General features: G+C 37.2%; 1 protein-coding gene across 2 annotated transcripts in view; it reads left to right on the top strand.

Annotated features, from left to right (window-relative positions):
* The window catches only part of CRYBG3 (crystallin beta-gamma domain containing 3), a 112,503-nt gene that overhangs the window by 63,571 nt on the left and 24,840 nt on the right, over positions 1–24,092 (top strand). For both annotated transcript variants that reach the window (XM_039221995.1, XM_039221993.1), the window contains 6 exons: positions 1,690–1,823; positions 5,327–5,453; positions 13,451–13,593; positions 13,698–13,824; positions 14,713–14,745; positions 20,545–20,654. In XM_039221995.1, the coding sequence (XP_039077926.1) occupies positions 1,690–1,823; positions 5,327–5,453; positions 13,451–13,593; positions 13,698–13,824; positions 14,713–14,745; positions 20,545–20,654 (674 nt within the window). The remainder of the gene's footprint in view (positions 1–1,689; positions 1,824–5,326; positions 5,454–13,450; positions 13,594–13,697; positions 13,825–14,712; positions 14,746–20,544; positions 20,655–24,092) is intronic.

Genomic DNA, 24,092 nt, shown 5'->3' with positions numbered 1-24,092 from the left:
ATGAATGTTGGAGTGGTGGGAAGTGACTGCACAGAATGATCAATGAGGACCCATGCTGAGATGAAGAGGGAGGTCAGTATGTAAGGATGGAGGTCTTGCTGACAACTTAGTCAGACCCAATGAGCAGCTACTACAGGGTGGAAAGGTGATAGGTTTGATTTTTGATTTGGTGGGGAGGGACTGGGGAGGTGACAGCTTGACATTGCAGTGGAGATAGCGAGCAGATTTTTGGGAGTGATGCCCAGAAAGGAGATCAAAGGTGATCAGAAGAAGCGGTAGGTAGCTCCTGTCAGAGAGATGTCAGTTGGTAAGAATAAATAAGTATCTGAAGGGAATAGTAGAGGCACCAGGATTAAACCCAGTTTGGGAAAGGAAATGGAATTATAAAACGTGTGTGAAAAGAGAGAGGAAAAAAACCAGTGCAGTGATCAAAGATGCAAGCAGACCTCTGCTTAATTAGTATATAGCACTTCCACAGGTAGACATGGAAACAAAGATTCATCCATCCTTCTCCTGTCCTACAAAACAAGACCCAGCTCCTCCAATCCTCCCTTTGATCGCCTTCCTAACTTAAGGAATTGACCACCATTCTCTTAATCACATATGTGGAATCTTATAAAACTTAGTATCTGAGCATAGTATACCTTAGCCGTCTGTTGGAGTCATACATATCTAAGTTGTAAAAAAAAAAAAAAAAAAAAAAAATTCTCCTATATTCCACTCACAGAGATACTGTTTTGTTCTGAGGTGTAAGCAGAAGCTTTCAAAGTTCCACAGGTGATTGTGATAACATGCAGCTGAAGTTTTGAACCAGTGGCCTGAAAGATGCAGAATTAGCTGTGACAATCTCTGAGTGACTCCTGTCTGTTTCTTCAGGGGTGACAGGCTGGGCCTTCCTTGGACATTTGCAGTTTGACAGGTTGTAGAGGCATAGGAATGAAATAGCTATCATAGATGGTCACATTTTCAAGTTTTTAGATGTTAGTTGATGGCTTACTCATCAAAGAATTATTGTTTCTTAGTTTGAGTGTGGTCAGCAGATGTAGAAAGTATTAAACCAAATAAAACTTCATCACTTCAAATACAATACCCTGTGAAAATTTAGTATGTAGAACACACCAGGAACAGTATTACGAGGGTTTTTTTTTTTCAGTTTGTATGATGATAAAAATTTTTGAAAACAAGTTAGATATAACTGAAGTAAAGAGCACCAAAATGGTGAAAGAGACCTACTTGGACCAATCCAAATCTAAAATAAATGAAATGCTAGAAATGGGTTTTCTACTATAGTTACCTCCCCACCCGTATGAATCAAATATAAAAAAAGAAAAAAGAAACACCATAATTGTTTCAATCATTTCTTATGAGGAAGTTTCATATTTAAATTCAGGAATTTGTGTATCTCTTTCTTACTAGTGACTGGCAGTCACCAGAGAAGCAGTTAGTATTATAAGAAGCAGCAAACAGTGTACTCATGACAGAAACATATTATTAAGATATCTTTATGGTAATAACTCACATAAATCCTTATGAATATCAGACAGTGTGCTATATTGTAAATAAATATTAATGAAAAAAATTGATGGTGGTTCCTGTTCATGTTGGGGTCTTTAGTCTCACTTAAGTAAATGAGTTTTGTACCTATTCTAAATTATGAGCATGTTAAGTAATTTTCTTTCAATCTTCCAGGTTATTATTTATGAAAAACCTCACTTCTGTGGACAAGCCAGAGAGTTTAGTGAACACATAGATTCTGTCCCTAAGTTCTTAAGAAATAACGGGGATTTTCTTGGAATTGGATCAATTCGTGTCATCGGTGGAGTGTGAGTGTTACATTTTCAATATGTCATTTAATAGTCTGATTTTTGAAGATCACAGAAAATGTGCTAAGCAGAGCAAAAAGAGTGTGCCTTAATCTAAAAATACACATCCTTTCTGTAAGGTACTGTAAAATAAGAAATAGTAGTTACTAATGGCTTTTCTGTGAGCTCTTGATTGTATTAGAGATTTTGAGATAGATTGTAGAAAATAGTTCCTAAAACTTAAACACTTAGTATTGCTAAACACAATATAGAAGATAAAAGTTGCAAAATAACATTATTCTTGGGGGGGATGCTGAGTGGTTCAGTCTCTTCCAGTGTCTGACTCTTGATTTCGACATAGGTCATGGTCCCAGGATTGTGGGATTGAGCCCCACATCTTGGGTTTCTCTCTCTCTCCCTCTGTCCTGCATGGGCACTCGCTTTCTTGCTTGCTCTCTCTCTCAGATAAAAGAAATTGATATATTTTGTTTTACAAATTTTGGACATGAATGAAAACCCCAATTTTTATGCTCTATTCTGTGGATCTTGCCAGTGAGTCCTTCATTAAAAAAGTAGCCTGTTGGGACGCCTGGGTGGCTTAGTCGGTTAGGCGTCCGACTTTCGCTTAGGTCATGATCTCGCGGTTCATGGGTTCGAGCCCCGCATCGGGCTCTGTGCTGACTGCCAGCTCAGAGCCTGGAGGCTGTTTCAGAGTCTGTGACTCCCTCTCTCTCTGATCCTTCCCTGCTCACGTTGTCTCTCTCTCTCTCTCTCCCCTAGAAAAAAAAAAAAAAAAAAAAACATTAAAAAAGTAGCCTGTGTTGTATGTTTCCCAAATCCAGCACTTTTGACATTGGTTACCCTCTGGCCTTATACTGTTTTTGAGGAAGCCCGCCAAGAAGCTCTAAGTATAAACCCAAGTGTAACCTAATCTCAGTCATCAGTTTCTGGGACAGGGACCCCAGAAAATCTATGACTGAACTGATGGGATATGCTTTTGTATTTGTATCCTGGCAGATAAAATCAGAGCTTATTTGCTACTGTCAACCCGGTACTAGAATTCCTCCAGAAACATTGTTGGTCTCTCTGTTGATACGATAGTTTATTTGGAATATTGGTTCATTTTAAGTATCAATGTCTCATTCTTTGCAGTAATATCATAAAACTTGTTCATGCTATTCTAGCAAAAGATTCTACTAAAATATTTTATTCATAGAAGTTAAATGATGGGTCTTAGATCACTCAAGGGTCTACCTTTAGAGACTTAGACTTTGAAGTTTCTGACAGTAAATCAAGTACTAGCCACACTAGCCAAAATGGAAACATAAGAGACTATGCCATATATTAGATATGTAGGGCGTATCCATAATTGGCCTGACATATTGATAATCATTTAATTATTTATCCTTCATTTAAAATTATTAGGCCCTTGAAAAACAAACATGTTTTGGATAAACAAATTTTTATTGTGTCATATTTATTCTTCTCTAATCTGTGAACACATATGCTTCTTGTTAACCCTACTAAATATTATTGCCTTTTCTTCCCTTTGAGATCTGAATGTTTTTCTCATTAACTAGATTGTGATTTGCATTGTTTCCTGAGTTTTTTTGTAATTATTCTATAAAAACTCTCAAGAAAATATTATGGCTTGTAATACAATATACATAAGTTTCCTTTTTCATATGACAACTGCAGAAATAAAAATGTCATGTCCCCATTTAAAAGTGAACAGTTAATTTCACTGTTTTTCACTGTTTCTACCATTTATGTTAACTGTTTAACTTTATCTGCAGGTAGGAGGAACTCATCTCTGTACCATCTTGAGGAATCTAGGGAAAGTGGAGTTGTTGTTTTTTCATTTTTCTCAGAAAACATCTGTTTTTAAATATCCCAGATGTATATATAAATTGACTTTTAGACAAAACTTAATCTGTTGTAAAAAGCTGAGAAGATTTCTGAACTGTCACCGTGTAATAATTTATTAATCTGTCCGTAATATTAAGGTCTTCTATATTTTTCCCATTCAGGTTTATTAGGAGCATGTTTTGGGTAGCCACATTTATATAATGAAAGCCACATTTAGAATTTGAAAGTGTTTGGGGCTCCTGGGTGGCTCAGTCAGTTAAGCGTCTGACTCTTGATTTTGGCTCAGGTCATGATCTCACGGTTCATGAGATTGAGCCCTGCATCGAGCTTCGTGCTGACAGCACAGAGCCTCCTTGAGATTCTCTTCCTCTTTCTCACTCTCTGTCTCTTTCTCTCAAAAATAAGCTCAAAACATTTTTGAAGGTTTTCTTGTGCAATCTATCTTCACATAATAGTTTAAGAATAAAATAATGATAGTTATTCTATGTATTACAAGCACACTAAGATGTATCAAATATGTTAATCCCGACTCATGGGGACCCCCCTTCCCCTGCCATGTGCACACCTACACACACAAAGCGAGGAGGTGTTCATGATTGCTGAGCAGCTGCTTTTATTTTGCACCCTCTGGAAACAATTTTTTGGAGTAGTTTTTTTGTTTTCCCAAAACAATAGTAGTTGGCCCTACTCAGCTTCATTTGTCAAGCCCCAGAATTCAGAAGTTCCCAACCCAGGAGCCGAAAATAGTCATTCTGGAATCTGCCCCATTGGAGAGGCTCCCATTGTAACAACACAGTGCCCCTGAAGGCAGATTTAAGCAGGCCAGCATGTGTTGTGAATCATCCATGCCCGTGTTACCTTCATTAGCTACTGTGAATTATTCCATAAAAAGGTAAGTTTTAGGGAGGAGCTGAATGACCAATGGCGTTTATCAGTGTTCTGTACTGACGGTTTTAGATTAAAAGTCAAGAAACCTGTGTCCCTGGAGCATACTCTGTCACAGTGCTTCCTATTCCCATCATCACCACTCATGAAATAGTGGGAACAACATTGCCTGCCTATAAATATTCACAGACGCCTTCATATATGTGTAGGCCACCAGTGCTAATGCCAGCCCAGTTGCATTTCCTCCTTGTTAAAACCACCTGTAATGTGTTTTAGATCTGAAGCCTAGTGAGAGGTTCTTTTGATTTCAACCATAAATAAATGTTTAATTTAGGGATTACATTTTCTGTGATTACAGAAGGGCTTTGTCGGTAAAATAAGAATAGTTATCTTTGAATCTCATCATAGGTTTGAAACTTTTCTCATGGGCTATTTGTGTGCTTTCCATTATTTTTTAATTGGCCAACTGTTTTTCCAACCACACTGAGATGTAGTATCAGGTCATACCACAATTAGCAAGCTTTGCTCTGTTGTAATTCTACAATAGTTAACCTTTTGTTGGGTAAAACTTCCAAACTATAAAAAGGTATTGATCCATGAAGCACATAGCATTTGTCTGTCATTATAAATGGTAACAAAACAAATGTGTTGCTTTTTAAAATATGGTGATATACAACTAAGTGCTTTATCAGGATATTTTCTTTTTTCTTTCTTTTTTTTTTTATTACAGTTCTATTCATGGCTCACTTGGATATCCTTTGTATTTCTAGATGGGTTGCCTATGAAAAAGAACATTTTAAAGGCCAGCAATTCTTGCTTGAAGAGGGAGATCTTGAAGACAGCACTGCCTGTGGAGCATTAAGTGGCCCCATCTTGTCTTTCCGCTTCTTACAAGCTGTGAGTTAGCTTTGTTATTCATAATTTTCTGTTTTCTATCCATGAAAATCAGTCATGAGCTGTGATAAAACATGAGGTTATAAAATGTTTCTAATACCTGAGAACATTACACTGAACCACTTATGTAGCTTTCCTGCTTTTCTTAACAGCTGTGATTATTATAGAATACTTACATTTACGTTTCGTGCATCAATTCCATATGTATTTTTTGAGCACCTGCTTTGTGACCTGTATTGTATCAGATGCTAGAAATACAGTGGCCGGAGACTCGGTCCTTGATTTCACAGAGCAGATAGTCTAATAGAGAAAATAGCATTTATATAAGCGTTTGATTATGTTTGACTATGATTAGACTAAGCACAGAGTACTCAGGGTGCCCAGAGAAAGGTCAGTTACTCCCACTTGGAAGTAGAGAGGAAAAAGATAACAGTTGAGCAAAATTTTTGATTCAAGAGTTAGCCAAGTGGAGAGGTTCCAGGACAGAGTGAATACAGAAAGAGAAATGCTATTTTAGCAAGAGATTAACAGTAAAAGTTAAGGACATGAGCCACTGGTTCTCAGCTGGAGGTGATTTTACCTCTGAGGGGGCATTTGGCAGTGTCAGGAGACCTTTTGGGTTGTCGTGACTTGTGGGGGCCCAGATAGGGGGTGATATGGTATCTACTCCGTGGAGGCCAGGAATACTACCAAACCCCCATAAGCCACAGGACAGCCCTCTCACATCAGAGAGTCTTCTGGTCTAATATGTTAATAGTGCAGAGGTTGAGAAACCCTCTTGTAAGTGAAACTGGTGTTTTTGAGAAATGCAGTTAAGTCAGGATATTAGGCAGAACTTTGGAAGAAATGAGGGCAAAAGCCAGATAATGAAGGGTCTTATCCACATGTTGAGTTCAGATATTTTTTTCTTGATTTGACCTTGAACCTCTAATGGGTTTTATGCCCAATGAATAAGATCAGATTTTAAATGTAGAAAGATCTTTGTGGTGACTTTATCCAGAAATGGCTTGGGATGGAGGGGGTAAGTCTGGACACTACATAACTCCAGGTAGAAGTTGAGGTCACAGAGAAGTGGAGATATATGTTAGAGAGTTCTGTAGGGATCAGGGCTTTTCAAATGTTGTTCATTTTTCTGACCAGCTCTGGAGATTTTTTAATATGTTCAGAGGGGCATGCTTTCTTGCAGTTCACGAGTTATCACTGCAGTCTCTTCTCAAAGTAATCTTTAGCCATATAAATACTAACTGTCTAGCATGACCTCTAAAGCCTCTTTGAAGGAATTGATATGAAGTGAAGGGTGTCCACATGGACTTTGAGCAGAAGGTTGGCATGTTCTGGCCTTTTAGCTTTTTGTCTCTTTGGGCTATTTACCTGGTCAGGCAGGAGAGGCAAGAATGAGGGAAGTTGTACAGGGAACAAGGGAGCTCCCCCCACGTACCCCCAGCCCTGTGAATGATCCTTGGTATTAAGACTGTGAGTTGGAAACCAGTTCTACCAAAAAGACCTCTAGGACAATCCATTGAAGATAATTGGCGACTGAGTTTCCTTGAGCAGTGGATAGATAACTGTGAGGTACGTAGTCCACAATTCTATTATACAAGAGCCATGCACTTTCTCTACTTAGCCATTCCTTTCTTGACCACTAAAAAGGCAAGGAAGACAAAACAAGATAGAGCCTTCATCTTTTTACTTTAGTTCTTCACGACCACATGCATTCAGGGAACTGTGGGTCATGGTTCAAAGCATTTTCTACCCTAGTGTTGAATAATTCTTAGTATTTTCCCTCCTTATTTAAAAAGATAGCTGAATGGAAGCATTGCTGATCCTAGAAATGTTCAACAATGAATGTGACAGCATCTTCTCAAGATGACTGTGACTAAAACAAACAAAATAAAACCCCAAATCACTCAGTGAAATCTCCCAATAATAGAAAATATGAAAAGATATAAATACCATATATAGCCACATAATTATTAAGTATTTGATATGGACAGTATGATAATATACCATTGGAAAAAATTGGTAGGAATTGGCTTGTTGATTACTGCTGCATACAAAAGTTTGGGGCATTTATGAAAATAATGATAGCTTTTATATAAATAAAAATGCCCTTGACATAAAGTCTTTGTCTCCTACAGTAAGATTTTTTTTTAACAATTAAAAGACTACTTGTTAGCCTATAAAGATATTATTATAATCTTGACATTTGTCAAGTGCTTATTAATAGCCTTACATGTAGCATATTTGTACTGAATCTTCACACAGACCACAAGATGGAGACTGTTATCATTTTCATCTTACAGGTACAGAAACTAAGGGTCTCAGGTAGGAGCCATACCCAAGTGTAGAATTGTGATTTGAGGGAAAGTCTGTGTTACTCTAGGGCTCATGTCATATTTTCCTTTTTTTGTTGTTGTTGCAGAATGATTAGACTAAAAAAGTATCTTAACATTGGAAAACTGGATCTCATTCAACCAAAGGCTTATTAGCATTTCATTTGTAGCTATAAATATATGGTAATATTGCAGACCAGTACACATGTATAATCAATATTTACATGACTTTGAGGCAGTTCATTTATAATTTAAATTTATGTTCACTAAAATATTTGCAGATGAAATATTTTGCGTTCTTCAGACATAGCAGATAGTGGAGAAGAGTTTTGGGTTGGTTTTTTTTTTTTTTTTTTAACCAGTTTATTGATGTACTATTGACATGTAAAGAGTTTTACAGGGACACCTGGATGGCTCAGTCATTTAAGCTTCTGACTTCGGCTCAGGTCATGATTTCATGGCTCATGTGTTGGAGCCCCGCATCAGGTTCTGTGCTGACAGCTCAGAGCCTGAAGCCTGCTCCAGATTCTGTTTCCTTTTTTCTCTGCTCCTCCCCCACTTGCACTCTGTTACACTCGGTCTCTCAAAAATAAATAAATGCTTTAAAAAAAAAAAAAAGCTGTACATATTTAACATATGTAACTGCATGAGTTTGCAGGTATGTGTCCACTAGGGAAACCATCACCACCATCAAGACCAGACATACCCATCTTCTCCCAAAATTTCTTCCTGACCCCTTTATTATCTTTTTTTGTGATAAGACATAATCCTCTCTGAAAAATTTTAAATTTAAGATAAAGTATTGTTAGACATAGGATTTAAAGCTCTCATGGTTTTCACAGCCTACATAGGTTAGCAGGTAGAGTTGACATGAGACATCTTTCAGGTCCCTAACCTGGGAAAGAATGATGTGCTACATGTAAGATCTAAGTTAAAGTAATATAAGATAAAATAAATAAGAGGATAAATAGCAAAGTTGCAGAATGCACTACGGTTTTCTACTGTCCTGACTTCAGAATGCACAACACTGTGAATCTACTAAGGTCAAATTCTGGACATGTTCCTTAGGGATAATGTGATCTGTGTCTTGGAGTTCTTGGAGAAGACAACAGGAAATATGTTTCTAATTCCAAATGAGGCAGGCGGATATACTGACTTGAGTTAATTTCTTTCTTTCTTTCTTTTTTTTTTTTTTTAAAGGAAAGATCCAGAATGACATAGGAGTATTTAGACTCTAGAGTTTAAACAAGGAATTTTTATTCCTTGGCTTCCTCGATATTTTCCCCTCAGTTTTATACAAGCTTAACTTTTGGATTTGCCTCTGTTAGGATTTTCAGACCTGGGGCCTCTTTTCAGATCTCTGAAACCAGGTGGTATGTAATGGGGAGAGCATTATTTCTCCTAAATTAATGGATATACCAATTCTCCGCTGGTGTCTCATGTTACTTTGTCCACCAGTGGGTTATAGCATAAGAGCTCCAGGGAAGATCAGCTGTGGGATTGTATGGAATTTAAAAACACCCAATTTACTAATCCTTAAAGATTTATCTCTGGTCCTAAAGCATCTGCTCATTTTTTGACAATGGGGAGTTCTGGACCAGAGACTATAATAAGCTATCCAGATTTTCCCTTGGATATAAGTCCTTTAAAAATATAAAATGGAGTACATATTTTAGATCATTCCGTCATTATTCGTTCTTCCCAAGCAACAGAGCTCCACTTTAATCTGTGTGACTTTTAAAATTACATAATTGCATCCCTGGCAAAGCAGGGATGCTAATAACATAGAAATCTCATAGAACTTACTCTGGACATGACTTTTTTTTTTTTTTTTTTTACAGTTTATTGTCAAGTTGGTTTTCATATAACACCCAGTGCTTCTCCCCACAAGTGCCCTCCTCCATGCCCATCTCCCCCCTCCCCCCCACACCCATCAGTCCTCAGTTTGTTCTCAGCATTCAAGTCTCTCATGGTTTGTCTCCCTCCATTTCCCCCCTTCTTCTCCCCCTTGGTCCTCTGTTAAGTTCCTCGTAATCCTCCTATACGTGCAAACATATGATATTTGTCCTTCTCTGCCTGACTTATTTCGCTCAGCATAACACCCTTAAGTGCCTATTGCAATCACCTGAACAAGACAGTTAGAAGTTGTGGGCTTGGGTTTTTATAGTTTTTTGTGTGTTTTATATCACACTTTGCACATGTATCTGCAGGATATTTAGCCCCAGGTGATTGGATTTGGCTTAGAGGTAGAGCTCTGTCCAGCAGGGACAGCATATTGATGCTAACTAGTTAACTAGATCAGATACTATAATTAGTAGATTTGAGTGAAAAATACAGAGTGAAAAAAGGAAAGTGGCTCAGAAAGGTACTGAGAAAAAGGAGGCAAAAGCTGTAAGGCAAGAAGGCAAAAGAAGGCAAAAGCTGTAAGGCAAGAAAAGCCTTGAATAAACAAAAGCAGAAGATGGGAAAGAGGAGAGCGATGCTGCTTAAGAGTCTCCTGTGGCCCATGGCCAGGTCTCTGAGAATAGCAGACAGAGTAGGAAGGACACAAACTCAAGCCATGTGAGGAATTCTGTTTGTGAATCCTCAAGCATATGGCAGCAGCCAGCTCTTGTACTTGGCACTGGGTCCTGTGACAGTGGGTCCCTCCTCTGCTCAGCTCCACGCTGCATTATTGCCTGCTTTCCAGCTCACTCTTGCACAGCCCACACAGTAGGATTTGTGCAAATAATTGCACAAGTAAAGTACATCACAAAATAATGCAAGTTACTTCTTAATGAAAGGGCACAGACACAGCACATGTGCATGTATCTGTATTTATGTTTTTATGTCTTTGTCCTATTTTACTCCAACATAACATACTGACCCATACGGACTTTGGCTCAGGTCATGAACTCACAGTTTGTGGGTTCGAGCCCTGCATTGGTCTCTGAGCTAACAGCTCAGAGTCTGGAGCCTGCTTCAGTTTCTGTGTCTCCCTCTCTCTCTGCCCTCCACCCCTTACTCATGCTCTGTCTCTCTATCTCTCAAAAATAAATAACCATTAAAAAAAAAAAAAAAAGGAAGGGATGATGATAGTGATGTAAAATAAATTCACCCAACTCTCACTTTTTTTTTAAAGAAACTTGTGAAGGTAATGAGGTAACACATATTCTCAGGTTCCAAAGGTTTACTGTCAAGGAGGAATTAAAAACACAATTATGGTATGAATTATTTTTTAATAAACATTTCAGGCAAAAAGCCTTTCTCTTTTATCCTAAATTCTCAAATGAAATTTGATCCATTTATAGGAACAGTTTTTAAATCGTTGGAAGTTGACAAGTAGTAAATGAGAATTTTTTGAATGTATTTTCTTATAGATGCTTTGGTTGTTTTTGACACTGTTTTGCTTGTTCATATAAAGTGAATGCTTATCCTAGAAATCTGTTCTTAAATTTATAATGTATTAAAAGCAGGAGAAAATTGGTATTGTTGAGACTTAGAGAAGTTGCTAACATTTTCCATAGGTCTAAGACTAATCTACAAACAACAAAATAGTAGTAATAGAGAAAGAGATTTTGGTTCTTTTAAAAGCAGTGTATTCTGGGGCTCCTGGCTGGCTCGGTCGGCTAAATGTCCAACTTCCGCTCAGGCCATGATCTCACGGTTCATGAGATCGAGCCCTGCGTCACACTCTGTGCTGACAGCTCAGAGCCTGGTGCCTGCTTCAGATTCTTTGTCTCCCTCTCTCTCTACACCTCCCCCACTGACACTCTGTCTCTCTCTCTCTCAAAACTAGTAAAAATTAAAAAATAAATGTATTCTGTATTTTCCAATTAAAAAGTATATCTGTTATAAAGATTTGAAAAAAATGTAGGTTAAAATTGTCCAACCTCCCTGGACCCAACCACTCTTCAGTTTTTTTCCTGCTAGCCTTCTCTTATGAAAAGTTGGGCTTTTTTTTGCATGCTTATCATCTTACCAGTTTTAGAAGTTTGAGGTTTTGTCCTTTTCTTTCCTCCTATCTGACAGTGATTAAGGTAGGTAGATACATAGACAGATTTGGACTTAAATTCAGTCTCTGTCCCTCAGTAGCTGTGTTACCTCAGGCAACTTACTCACCTTCCTTAGCTGGAAAATGAGAATGATGGTAATATAATCTTATGTGATCGCTCTTTTGGAAATAAGACACATAAGGCTCCTGGCCAGTAGTAAGTATATTCCATCAGGTGGTAGGTAGATGCATAAAGGTTTATTTTTATACATCGTTTAGGCATTTGCACCATTTATAGCTTTTTGGTATTGTAAAATAAAAATCATCTTTGCATATAAATTACCCATCATTTAGTTTCGGGAAACTTTTTCTAGATTAAAAAAAAGGATTTTACCAACAACATCAGAGAGTTAAACAATATCTGTCTTTTAAAATGTATTTCTAAATTATTTTCTAAAATCGCTATCCTATATACATATATATCCTATATATACATATATATATGTATAGGATACATATAGGATATATATGTATATACGTTTATTCATTTTTTGAGAAACAGAGAGCACAAGCAGGGGAGGGGCAGAGAGAGAGGGAGACACAGAATCCAAAGCAGACTCCAGGCTTTGAGTTGTCAGCAAAGAACCCTGTGCGGGGCTTCAACTGAAGAACCACAAGATCATGGCCTGAGCCCAAGACACATAACTAATTGAGCCACCCAGGTGCCCCTATCCAACTTCTATTTCTGCTAGTAATGTTTCCAGATGAAACTGGATTTTTTTTTTAAATTTTTTTTAATGTTTTATTTATTTCTAAGAGAGAGAGAGAGAGAGAGAGAGAGCATGAGCAGGGGAGGGTCAGAGAGAGAGGGAGTCACAGACTGAAACAGGCTCCAGGCTCTGAGCTGGCAGTCAGCACACAGCCCGACGCGGGGCTCGAACCCACGAACCGCAAGATCATGACCTAAGCGAAAGTCGGACGCTTAACCGACTAAGCCACCCAGGCGCCCCGAAACTGGATTTTTAGAACCTCCTTATTTTAAAAAGTGAAAATTGTATCTAGTGGTTTTAATTTGAATTTCTTAGTTTTTACTATTGAAACTGGACTTTTGCTTATTTGTTTTTAATGCTAATATTTTTTGTGAATTGCCTCTGTCTTTTGCAGATTTATCAACTTGGATCTTAAAATTTTTATGATATTCTTATTATAAATATATTATCTATAAAAACTTTTAAAATGTCCTCATTTTAATTTTTTTTAATCTTTTGTCAAGGAAATTTTATTTTTTCTTTTACATTTAAGCTTATAAAATTCTCTCCAACAAAATATCCACTGTACATTGTGTATTTACTCTTGGATCCATGCTGTGGCTTTCACTCTTTAGGCACAAGTGAAACTTTAGCTTCCTTTATAGGTAGGCAACATATAATAGCCTAAAGTCCCAGCAATTTGCCAACTCTTGATTAGTTTCCACTTATATAAAAATGGTCTTTTCTTGATTAAAGTAAATTGAGAGTTACTTTTTTCTTTAAACTTTAAAAGTAATAACTATCAAAATCATTTCCAGCTGCATTTAAAATTCTTCTGGAGTTATTTGTGTGAGATCCCAAGCATGTGAAAAATTGTGCTAAGATACAACAATCTGTAGAACAAAATCCTTATGCTCTCTTTAACTTTCCTCTTCCTCTTTATAGAATTTTATAGAATCTTCTATCACACTATTTGAATCTGACCTAGAAAGTGGGAAGTTTATTGACATTACAAATCAGGAAATTTCTGACTTAGAAGAAATCGGCTTTGGCAGCGAAACCAGATCCATTCATGTTAAAAGCGGCGTGTAAGTTTTCTCCCATTCTGAGAACTTTGAGAGGTTTGGTTTTAAAATTGTTGTTTGTTCGATTCTGTATCACCTCTGTTCTTTTTCTTTTTTTTCCCTACTAGATGGGTTGCCTACCAGCAGAAGTTCTTTTGTGGAGAACAGTACATTTTAGAGAAAGGGAAATACAAATGCTTTTTTGACTGGGGAGCATCAAATAATATAATCATGTCCATACGACCTATTCAACTGGTGAGTTAGCTATGATCATAACCAATACTAGAGCATGTAATAGCATGCAGTTTAATGTGCAGTACAGGCTTTGTAAAAGTGAAACTGCTGGATTATGTGAATACATAGAGAAAATGAAATAGCGTATGAATTGCTTTAGATTCTATAGAGAGCTAGTAGTAGGTGGTATCAGCACATCAGTGAGATGGCTGTAATTTGATCACTTCACTCATTTATCAGTATTTATTTAGTGCCTCATATGGCAGGCACTACTGATCACGGGAGATAAAAGATGAATAGGATTGCCCTGATGGGTCTCCATCTCTTTGAGGAGATTGATGTGTAGGTGACTGACGGTAGTATGATGAGTGAGGAGCTGAAGTGTGTAGGCAGTGCGGGGGAGTCTGTGAAGAGCACTCAGAGCCTGGGAGTTGCGCACCAGGCCTCTTCTCAAGAAGAGGATGTGTTGAGTGATATCTTTAGGGATATAAGCAGTTTAGCCAGACAATGACGTAGGGCAGAAAAAACAGTCCTCAAAGAGGGAATAATCTCCTCATATGCAAAATATGAAGTTAGGAAAGAGTGTGGCCAGTGTAGATAATAACAACACAGAACAAGAAGGGTGCCCATGAAATAGTGGTGAGAAGTGTAATGGCCGGAAGCTCAGACTCCATCTTTCTGATGGACATCGAGGCACGTATTTTTTCCCAGCTACGTTACTCAAAATGAATGAGTAATAAATAATAAAATCAAGATAATTCAGTAAGGTATTTGAGGGTCATAACTAGTTCAAGAAACCTGGTAAATTAGACTTTTTAAAAAAATTTTTCAAATGCTATTTCAAACTTTCAATAAGATAAGTAAGATTATATGATTACAATTGTTAAAATGTTTTAATATATGTTTCAGGAACCACTTGGAATAAATGAGCCTCCCCATTTGGTATGTTTCAAAATTTTTTTATTTACTAAAAGCATCTGTGCCCTTTGTCTCAATGTCTCAATTCTTTCTTTCCTTCGGATAAATTGCTTACATCTATATGGCAGGACAGTTTATATTGTACTTGGTACCCATGAGCAGAAGAGTACCCATCTTCCTTACTGGTTGTATTGGCCTGGAATTACCACATTTCCTTTTGGTTTCTCCTCAGAGAGCTTTAACTCTGACCTCTTTGGGGTCATTTTGAACCTCTGCCACTCTTTTCCTGTTGCCCATTCATTCTTCAATGTCACATTCTTCTTCTTTTTTTTTTTTTAACTTTATTTTGAGAGAGTGTGCATGTACACAAGGTCGAATGAGGGAGGGGCAGATATTGAGGGAGAGAGAGTCCCATAGGCCCTGGCACTGTCAGCACAGAGCCTGACACAGGGCTGGATCTCACGAACTGTGAGATCGTGACCCTGAGCCGAAATCCAGTGTCTGATGGGTAACCTACTGAACCACCCAGGCGCCCCCCCATTCAATGTCACATTCTTATTCAGCACAGTATGTTAGGCTGTGTTTGGAGGAGCAAACTTAACGTGGAAAAATGGCTGTCTTGGCATGCCTGTTATGTGAATGTATTTCTAATACCTAACTCACATATTTCCTAAAAGCACTAGCAAATTTGCAGCCCTGCATGTTTCTTTCTAGTGTGTTAATGGTTTCAAGGATTGGACAATACTCTGGAGCCTAACATTTGTTTATGATCCATTGAGGGCTACAAATTATGCTTAATTTGTGCTTCTGATAACTCTGGAAGGTCAAAGTTAATTGCATTTATTAATGAGAAAACCAAGATTTAGAATTTAAGTGTCATTTCACACAGCTAGAAATAACAAAATAGGCATTTTTTAATATCTGACTCCCCTCAAACCACATTTTCAGGATTTTACATTAGAGAAAGACATGTGGTATAATCAGTACATTCATAGAAGGAGAAGGGATAAGAGACATTGCTTCCTCTGTCTCATTTTAAATAACAGATTTGGAAAAATAAGCTAATTGAGTGATTAAGCTTAAATATTGGACATTTGCTGGCTTTAGATGAAGCTGAATCTTTTTCTCTGAATGTGTATGTTTTTCGTGTTCTTGCAAGTGTTTAATGTAGTTCAAGTCAGCTTAGTTGTAATCGTGTTTCTGTTAAGTGTTTTCAGGTTTTCTTATTTTCTGATTAGTTCAAGTCCTAGTGGGAATATTTCCTTTTTGAATATAATTGAGTTGTTGATTCAGAGACACTTCCTGCCGGATCTGTGTTTTGAATCTTTGAAAACTCCAGCAGCGGACTTTTAAAGCACTTGTTCAGGAATCAACATGAGTAGTTAAAGAGTTAAACAGGGATAATTACAAACTGCACATTTTCTAAGTTTTTAAGTGCAGATAAAAGTCACATTCTTTTAAGTGCTGTTTTTTCCCTCCTACATTCCTGTTCTTTTTTTATGGACTTCCTTGTTTGGGGCAGATTGCTCAGAGTATTTTCTTTATAGTATTTCCAGTCCAACTTGAAGAGAAAGGAAGCAGCAGAAAACACCCAGTGCAGTCAGCCCCACTTCATATTTCTGGATATGGCTCAGCCATAGCCTTGTGAAATAAATGTTTCTGACAGGTATATGATAGCTGAGTATTTAGTAACATGAAGACAAAGCCTCCTTAGTTTACCCAGCTTCAAAGCTCGTATTATTTCTGTTGGACCACATTTTCAGAATGTTTCGCTTGTTTTTACTTAAGGGAAAAGGATCTTGGCTGACACTCTGGTTCCATTCAGTAACTAGAAAGTATTTTCTTCTTCACAAATAGCTGTGATAGTCATATTGACTATTTCAGATGTTATTTTCACTGAGAAATAAGGAGGAAAGGACATTTCAGAGTTGAAGTCCAAGAAATAATTTTTTTTTTTTTTATTTTTTAAATGCTGGTGATTTTACAGAGAACCTCATCTGGGTGCCTGGGTAGCTCAGTTGGTTGAGCATCCGACTTCGGCTTAGGTCATGATCTCACGGTTCGTGGGTTCGAGCCCTGCATCAGGCTCTGTGCTGACAACTAGCTCAGAGCCTGGAGCCTAGTTCACATTCTGTGTCTCCCTCTCTCTCTGACCCTCCCCTGCTCATGCTGTCTCTATCTCTCTCTCAAAAATAAATAAAACATTCAAAAATTAAATAAATAAATAAAGGGAACCTCATCAACCTAAGAGAAAAGCCAGAATATGTATGTGTATAGAGATAAGTACACATCATGAATGTTCTGCAAATAAATATATTAATTCTGATATGTCACCATATTATGATGAGATTTGTCTTATTTTCTACCCAGAATACCTCCTTTAATGCAGAAGATCATTGTTTTACCTATGGCTGAAGATTAGATCAAGTCTAATTGCAACTTAAAATATACAGCATCATTATATAGTTCTTCATAATAGCAGTTGACATTTAATTATATTTTTATTTTTCCCCAAAGAAAACAAAACATAAACAATATATATGGATTATATTCATAATTTCATCATCTTTTTGTCTTAGCAGAACATCAGACATCTCAATAGATTAAATCTTATAAAAGTGACTTTAGCTTTCAAAGAGGTGTAGTCAGGCACTGTTCTCTAGGAATTCTAACCACTTCTGCCCTTTGATACAACTGAGGACCTTTTTTTCTTCCTAGAATCTTTTTCAAGGGCATTTGCAAATACTGTTAGTAGAAATTTTAATTTCTTTAAATATTGAGCCTCTGTTCCACTTTATGATTCTAGCTGAGAAAAAGCAACTGGATATTTTCTTGTATTGGATAGTTTGTCCACATTGAATTTTAGAGTGATTACAGCATCTTTAACAGTTGGGGTTATTGTCCTGTATGGGGGATAGGAAAGTGACAGTTTTAGGCTAGTAAGATTCAAGAGTACTAGAGGAAAATACTTTTTCATGGTGCTACAACCAGATCATTTTTATAGAATCCAGAGACCAGAAATACTCAGTAAGAGCTAAGTAAAGAAAGCCCTTTACAAGTAATCAAGGAAATAAAATTATTGTGTAGTAAGTATTGATGTGAGGAGTACAAAACAAGACAACTTGAGACAGTGTGATGCAATAACAGAATTGAAACAAATAGAAACAAGGCTGTTCTTTGTTTAATAATGAACATGTTTGTGTGAGGGAGATCCAGAAAGCTACAGGAAGTCTTGTTTAAGTAGGATAGAAAGTTCCTCATAAAAATTGTTTTAGCATTGGAATAAATAAAGTTACACTGAAAAAATTATTCTGATATTGTGACATTGAGCACAACTTATGGTGTTTGGTCAGTAATTAAAATTTAAAGTTCTTCGTTTGTCATATTAAAGACCTATTACATTTATTCATGTATATCATAAATGAAAAGTACATAATAAAACATTTCTGCAAAAAGTTCATCATAAGTTAATGATGGTTTCTGATAGAGTCGACTCATTCTAAAGAAGATAATATATGTGAAAAGGCAGTCTGCACTGCAAAACAGTGGTATGCAGTCTTTTTTTTATTTTTTTTATTTTTTATTTTTTTATTTTTTTGCATCTATACAGTTCCCTTTGGGAAGCTGATAGGGATTGAGCCATACCTAAATGGTACAGAGGGACAGGTTTAGTTTGAAATAAACTCATCTCTTTCTTATCTGTTTGCCTTGATTCTAAGCAACCTATCTGAATTATTTTGTATATTCTCCATTTATCTGGAAAGGAAAACAAAGTTGTGATTTATCCACCTACCTTTTCCTAGGACTTATTTTACCAAGATACTGTTAGTTACTTAATTTTACTAAGAGTAGAAACCACAATTTAATTCTAATTAATAATCACAGAATTGGTTTCTTTATGGACCAATCTCAGAACATTATTATGAGAATGTTCTGTTGAGGCATTCATCAGGTCACCAGAGTGAGGAATTACTTTTCTGGGGTTGGTCAAATTTTGGGTGAACCAATATGGTATCTCATTTTGGCAGCTCAGATTGGCATTAAGCCTGATTTTTTTTAGCTTGGGCAAAGAATATTCTAACCCATCGAATCAAAAAGGTACTTTTATGGCAAATGTGTGTGTGTGTGTCTATGTGTATTTTAGTTAATGTTTCTGGGTATGAAGACAGATTAAACACTAGAGTTGGCACCAACATATCCCATCTGAAATATATTTAGTTTGCACTGTCAATTGTGTGGGATTTCATGGTTTCATGGTGATATACTGAAGTATAAATCTTAAGCTCAGCAGTGTAAAAACTGGGTATTTGCAGAGTGAACAAGACAGCCGTGACCTCTGTTTGCATGTGGTTTTTCCAACTCTTATCATGAATTAAGATAATATTCGCATACAGAAAAAATTACTACACATTTTTGAAAGTTAAATTGTGGCATACTTCTCAACCTAATGTTCTATAAGCCTTAAAGTTAAAGCATGTAGTCTATAAAACGACTAACCGAAATGTGTGTTCTTATCAAGGAAATTACGAGCAGTTTCCCTGGACACGTAGAATTGTGCTTACATGAGGAATATTTGCAGAGGTCTGTCTCTTTCTGGACTTCAGAAGGATCATGATAGAAACTTCCTTAAGGCAGGGAGTCCCTGGTGCTTTAATGCTCCAAATGCAGACTGGTTTCACAATAGGAAGTTGTGCAAGCCACAGATGGTCCAGGGGAGTCCGTTCCCCCACTTCCCTGGTTTTCACTAGTCTTTGATGTCAGAGCAGAAGACGACAGTCAAGACGCAGTTGTGCAGAACTCAGAGGCCATCAGCCTCTGAGAGGACTCTTGGGAAGATGAAGGAGGCAAACATCAACTGCTCAAAGAAGCCTTATTCTTGATACAGCATGAGCAGGAAAAAGGACAGTGCTGCCCAGTGCTCATTATGATGCATTTTTAACTACAATGCAGGCCTGTCAGTGCAGGGTGAACCTGTGGGCTATGTTATTTAAAGGCTCCCATGTACTTTGAAATATTTACAGGCCTCATTAACTTTTTCTTTCCTATTATATAGATTCAAGGCCACTAGAGTTGCAGATTTCTGGTATGCAGCAAATAACTTTGAGATTTCATGGATTTTTCTTGACAAAAAGAACTGAAGTAGAAATGTGGTTATATATAATAGTAAGCTATACATTTAAGATATTCGTAACAGTAAGCAGAAGTCCGTTAGCTGAAATCCAGGACATGGATGTCTTTGTTCACCGTAAATCTTCCACTAATCTTGTCGGCATTATTTTCTCTGCCCTCTGCTCCTGTGTTCTCAGGCCCGCTTAGGGGCACGCCTTCATGCTACAACCTTTTATTAACTGGATCAGCAAGACTTGGGAAGAGAAAAGACAACACCAACCACCCCTCATACTAACTGAAACTGCCTTCACATATAACAGTACATTGCTGCTTATTTTAGGCATGTCATCTCACCACGTGGGATAATAATTGTTTGACACAATAGACAGGGACCACATTTTAGTGGAGGAAGGATTCTGATTTAATCTTATCGGCAGAATTGTTTTCTGCGACCCTGTGCCCAGAATCTGATGCAAAAGCTGGATGAAAATGGTCAATAAATGGTGACATTGCTCGAAATGGGTAAGGAAACAAACAGTGGAAGTTTAAAGAGCATATCATCCTTAACCTGGATTCATTGGTAATAGGTGAAGTTCTTTCTAATATTTTGCTTAATTTTTAAAACAAAAACAGGAAATAAAAGGTTTTCATTTGCTTTTGTGATAATGTCAAACAGTTGTTTCCTGTCAAATTGTTGTGTTATTGTTCTTGTAGCTCAAAGCATTCAGTAAACCAGGGTTCCAGGGTGAATGTGTAGATTTTACAGAAGAAATTTCTGATTTGACTTCATTCAGGCCGTGTTCTTTTAAAGTTCTTCGGGGCTGGTAAGTACACTGTTGAGTGCTTTCTACTGTTCTTCAGTAACTATATTTCCTTTAAATTCACAGGGATTTGACTTGTTTATTTATTTTGCATTCACAGTGAATTTAAAAAGTTCTTTTAGTCATTGGGCAGCTAATTAGCCTATAGTAATTTTGCTAATACTAAATGTATTATTATTTTGCTAATACTAATTTTGCTAATACAGTGGTTCATAATATGAACCATTGTATGATATAGAGAAATGAAATGCTAATGAGCCAACTCTGGGAGCATTGTGGTCATTTTACTTTCTCACTGCTACCTTAGATTATTTCCTAAACATTTTGAATGCTTCTATGTTTATTGGATAGTATAATAGAATGCTCTTTAAGAAACTTGTTTTTGTCCAAATTAGATGTACTACTCCTAAATTTAAAAATATGTATATTTTGTTGAAATTATTTATAAAATCAACCTTGTTTCACAGATGAGTACTCCTGATTTCAGAGTTAGTGTTCCCAAGATTCCACACCGAATGTCAGACCTAGGATTGCTTTAGTCTTTTCTTTTTTGAGAGAGGGAAAGCGAGCATGCACACACAAGTGAGCAGGAGAGGAGCAGAAAGAGAGGAAGAGAGAGAATCCCAAGCAGGCTCTGCACTATCAGCACAGAGCCCAATGTGGGGCTGGAACTCATGAACTAGGAGATTATGACCTGAGCCAAAGTCAAGAGTTGGACACTTAACCACCTGAGCTACCCAGGTGCCTCCCTCCCTTTTTAAATTTATTTTGAGAGAGAGAGAGAGAGAGAGAGAGAGAGCAAGTGAGCAGGGAGGGGCAGAGAGAGAGAGGCAATTCTTTTTAATTTTTTGAATTAAATCAATTTTAATAAATTAAATCTAGGGGCTTCAGGATAGTTCAGTCAGTTAAGCTTCTGACTCTTGATTTTGGCTCATGTCCTATTCTCACAGTTTATGAGTTTGAGCCCCACATCTGGGTCTGCACTGACCTAGTAGAGCCTGCTTGGGATTCTCTCTTTCTGCCCCTCCCCCATTCATTCAAATAAATAAACATAAAAGTAATAAAAATAAATAAAAAATAAATCTTGTGTTAATTGAGCTACAGCAATATACTAGGTCTTCCTCAGATATAAATGAACCATATGTGATTCTCAAGGGTAAAACATATTTCCTCCATTTTTTTTAATTGTAAAATATACATAGAATACACATTACCATTTTAGCCATTTTATTTTTTTTTAATTTTTTAAATGATTTTATTTATTATTTTTTACAAATAGTTTATTGTCAAGTTGGTTTCCATATAACACCCAGTGCTCATCCCCACAAGTGCCCTCCTCCATGCCCATCTCCCCCCTCCTCCTCCAAGCTGCACACTTGGTCGAAGAGGACGACCTTTCCCAATAGAGGAGGACCGTTCTTCAGTCAACGGTATACGAGTAACTGCGCTCCCCTGCTAGAACCTCCAAACAAGCTCTCAAGGTCCATTTTAGCCATTTTAAAGTGTGCAATTCAATGGTAGGTCTCTTTCAAGTATTTACCTAGTAACTCTTCAGAATCTCTCTGTTCATTCTTTAAGATATCTTGGATTTTTATCAGTTTTACTTTTTCTCTTGAATCAGTTCTACCGCTTGAAGAAATTCTGTCTCCTAAGTAGTGCTACTCCAGTATTATCTTACTTCCATTGTTTACCACAAACTAGTTATAGCCCAATTATATGTCCCCAAGTCCAGTTTCATACTTTTACTACTTTGCCTTAAATCCCACCGTCATCCCTCTAATACGAGTCAGACTAAGTTCAAATGCCTCCTTTTCCAGGATTTACCATCAGTCTCATTTTTCCCATCCATTCACATTCTATCCCTACACTGTCTCCATCTTTCCTTCTTCCAACATTTACTCAGCTGAGTATTTTTTGCCTTACCTATACCAGGGGTGAGTTAGCAAACCTTTTCTATATGGGCCAGGTAGTAAGTATTTTTGGCTTTGTGAGCCCTACAGGCTGTGTCCCAGCTACTTAGCACTGCCATTATAAGCACTAAAGCAGCCACAGAAGATAAATGGCATGACTGTGTTTCAATAAAATGCTTCTTAATTCAATGAAATTTTAACTGTATAGCATATTTACATATCACAAGCTATTGTTGTAATTTTTTAAAACCAGTGAAGCATTGGTAGCTCAGTTGGTTAAGCATCCAACTTCAGCTCAGGTCATGATCTCACAGTTTGTGGGTTCAAGCCCTGCATCATGCTCTGTGCTGACAGCTCAGAGCCTGGAACCTGCTTTGGATTCTGTGTCTCCCTCTCTCTCTCTGCCCCTTCTGTGTGTGTGTGTATGTGTGTGTGTGTGTGTGTGTGTGTGTGCGTGTGTACACACATACATGCATGCTCACGTGCACTCTCAAAAATAAACATTTAAAAAATTTAAAAAACCAAACAAAACACTGCAGCATGTGAAAAGCAGTCTTAGCTTGTGATCTGTATAAAAGCTGGCAATGGGACAGATGGCCCACAAGCTGTAGTTGGCTAATCCCTGCTCTATGTGAAAGACTGTAGGTTTCAGGTAAAGCTAGCCAGCCAGCAATGTTATTTGTTTGGCCTACATAGTGTGTTAAACAAAATGTATCAGTATTTGGGTTTATGATGTTTTTAACCTCTTTAAAAAAATCAAAGAATTTGAAAAGAAGCATTCACCTTTGGCAATAATTACTGTTAAGTAAATTGCCTACAGGGCGCCTGGGTGGCTCAGTCGGTTAAGCATCCCACTTCAGCTCAGGTCATGATCTTGCAGTTCATGGGTTCGAGCCCCACATCAGTCTCTGTGCTGACAGCTAGCTCAGAGCCTGGAGTCTGTTTCAGAGTCTATATCTCCTTCTCTTTCTGACCCTCCCCTGCTCATGCTGTCTCTTTCTTTGTCTCTCTCTCTCTCTCTCAGAAATAAATAAAACATTAAAAAATTCTTTTTAAAAATAAAAAAAGTAAATGGCCTATGTGATCCCAGTGTACCATAGGATATATTTCTGGTTTTGTTTTTTTTAACCTGGTACGCTACTTCTGTACATTACCCGCTTGGCCTCCTATTGATATATATGTTTGTGGTCCCTATTTGATTTTAAACTGAGTGTATCTTTGAGTTTCACACTGATTCCCTCTGTTAACCTTCTTGATTAACTCCACTAATCTTTCCCTCTCATTTTCTATAACTCTCACTAGTTTGAATTTCTCTGTGTATATTATTATTTTTATACTTACAGAAAAGGATATGAGGGTTTTACAATATTAAAACACATAAAATAGGGTGCTATAAGTTAAACAGATTATCTGCACCTCTTTAGTGAGAAAGTAATATATACCAGACACCTAAAATAATTTTGTTACTAGTACTTGGCTCTGAGTTTCTTCTCCACTAAGATAAAAAAATTATTTAGTAAGATATATTTTA

Source organism: Hyaena hyaena, unplaced genomic scaffold (assembly GCF_003009895.1).
Source record: "Hyaena hyaena isolate Hyena2069 unplaced genomic scaffold, ASM300989v1 scaffold_1040, whole genome shotgun sequence".
NCBI lineage: Eukaryota > Metazoa > Chordata > Mammalia > Carnivora > Hyaenidae > Hyaena > Hyaena hyaena.
The sequence above is the reverse complement of the archived record's forward strand: the minus strand, read 5'-3'. Positions and strand labels throughout refer to the sequence as shown.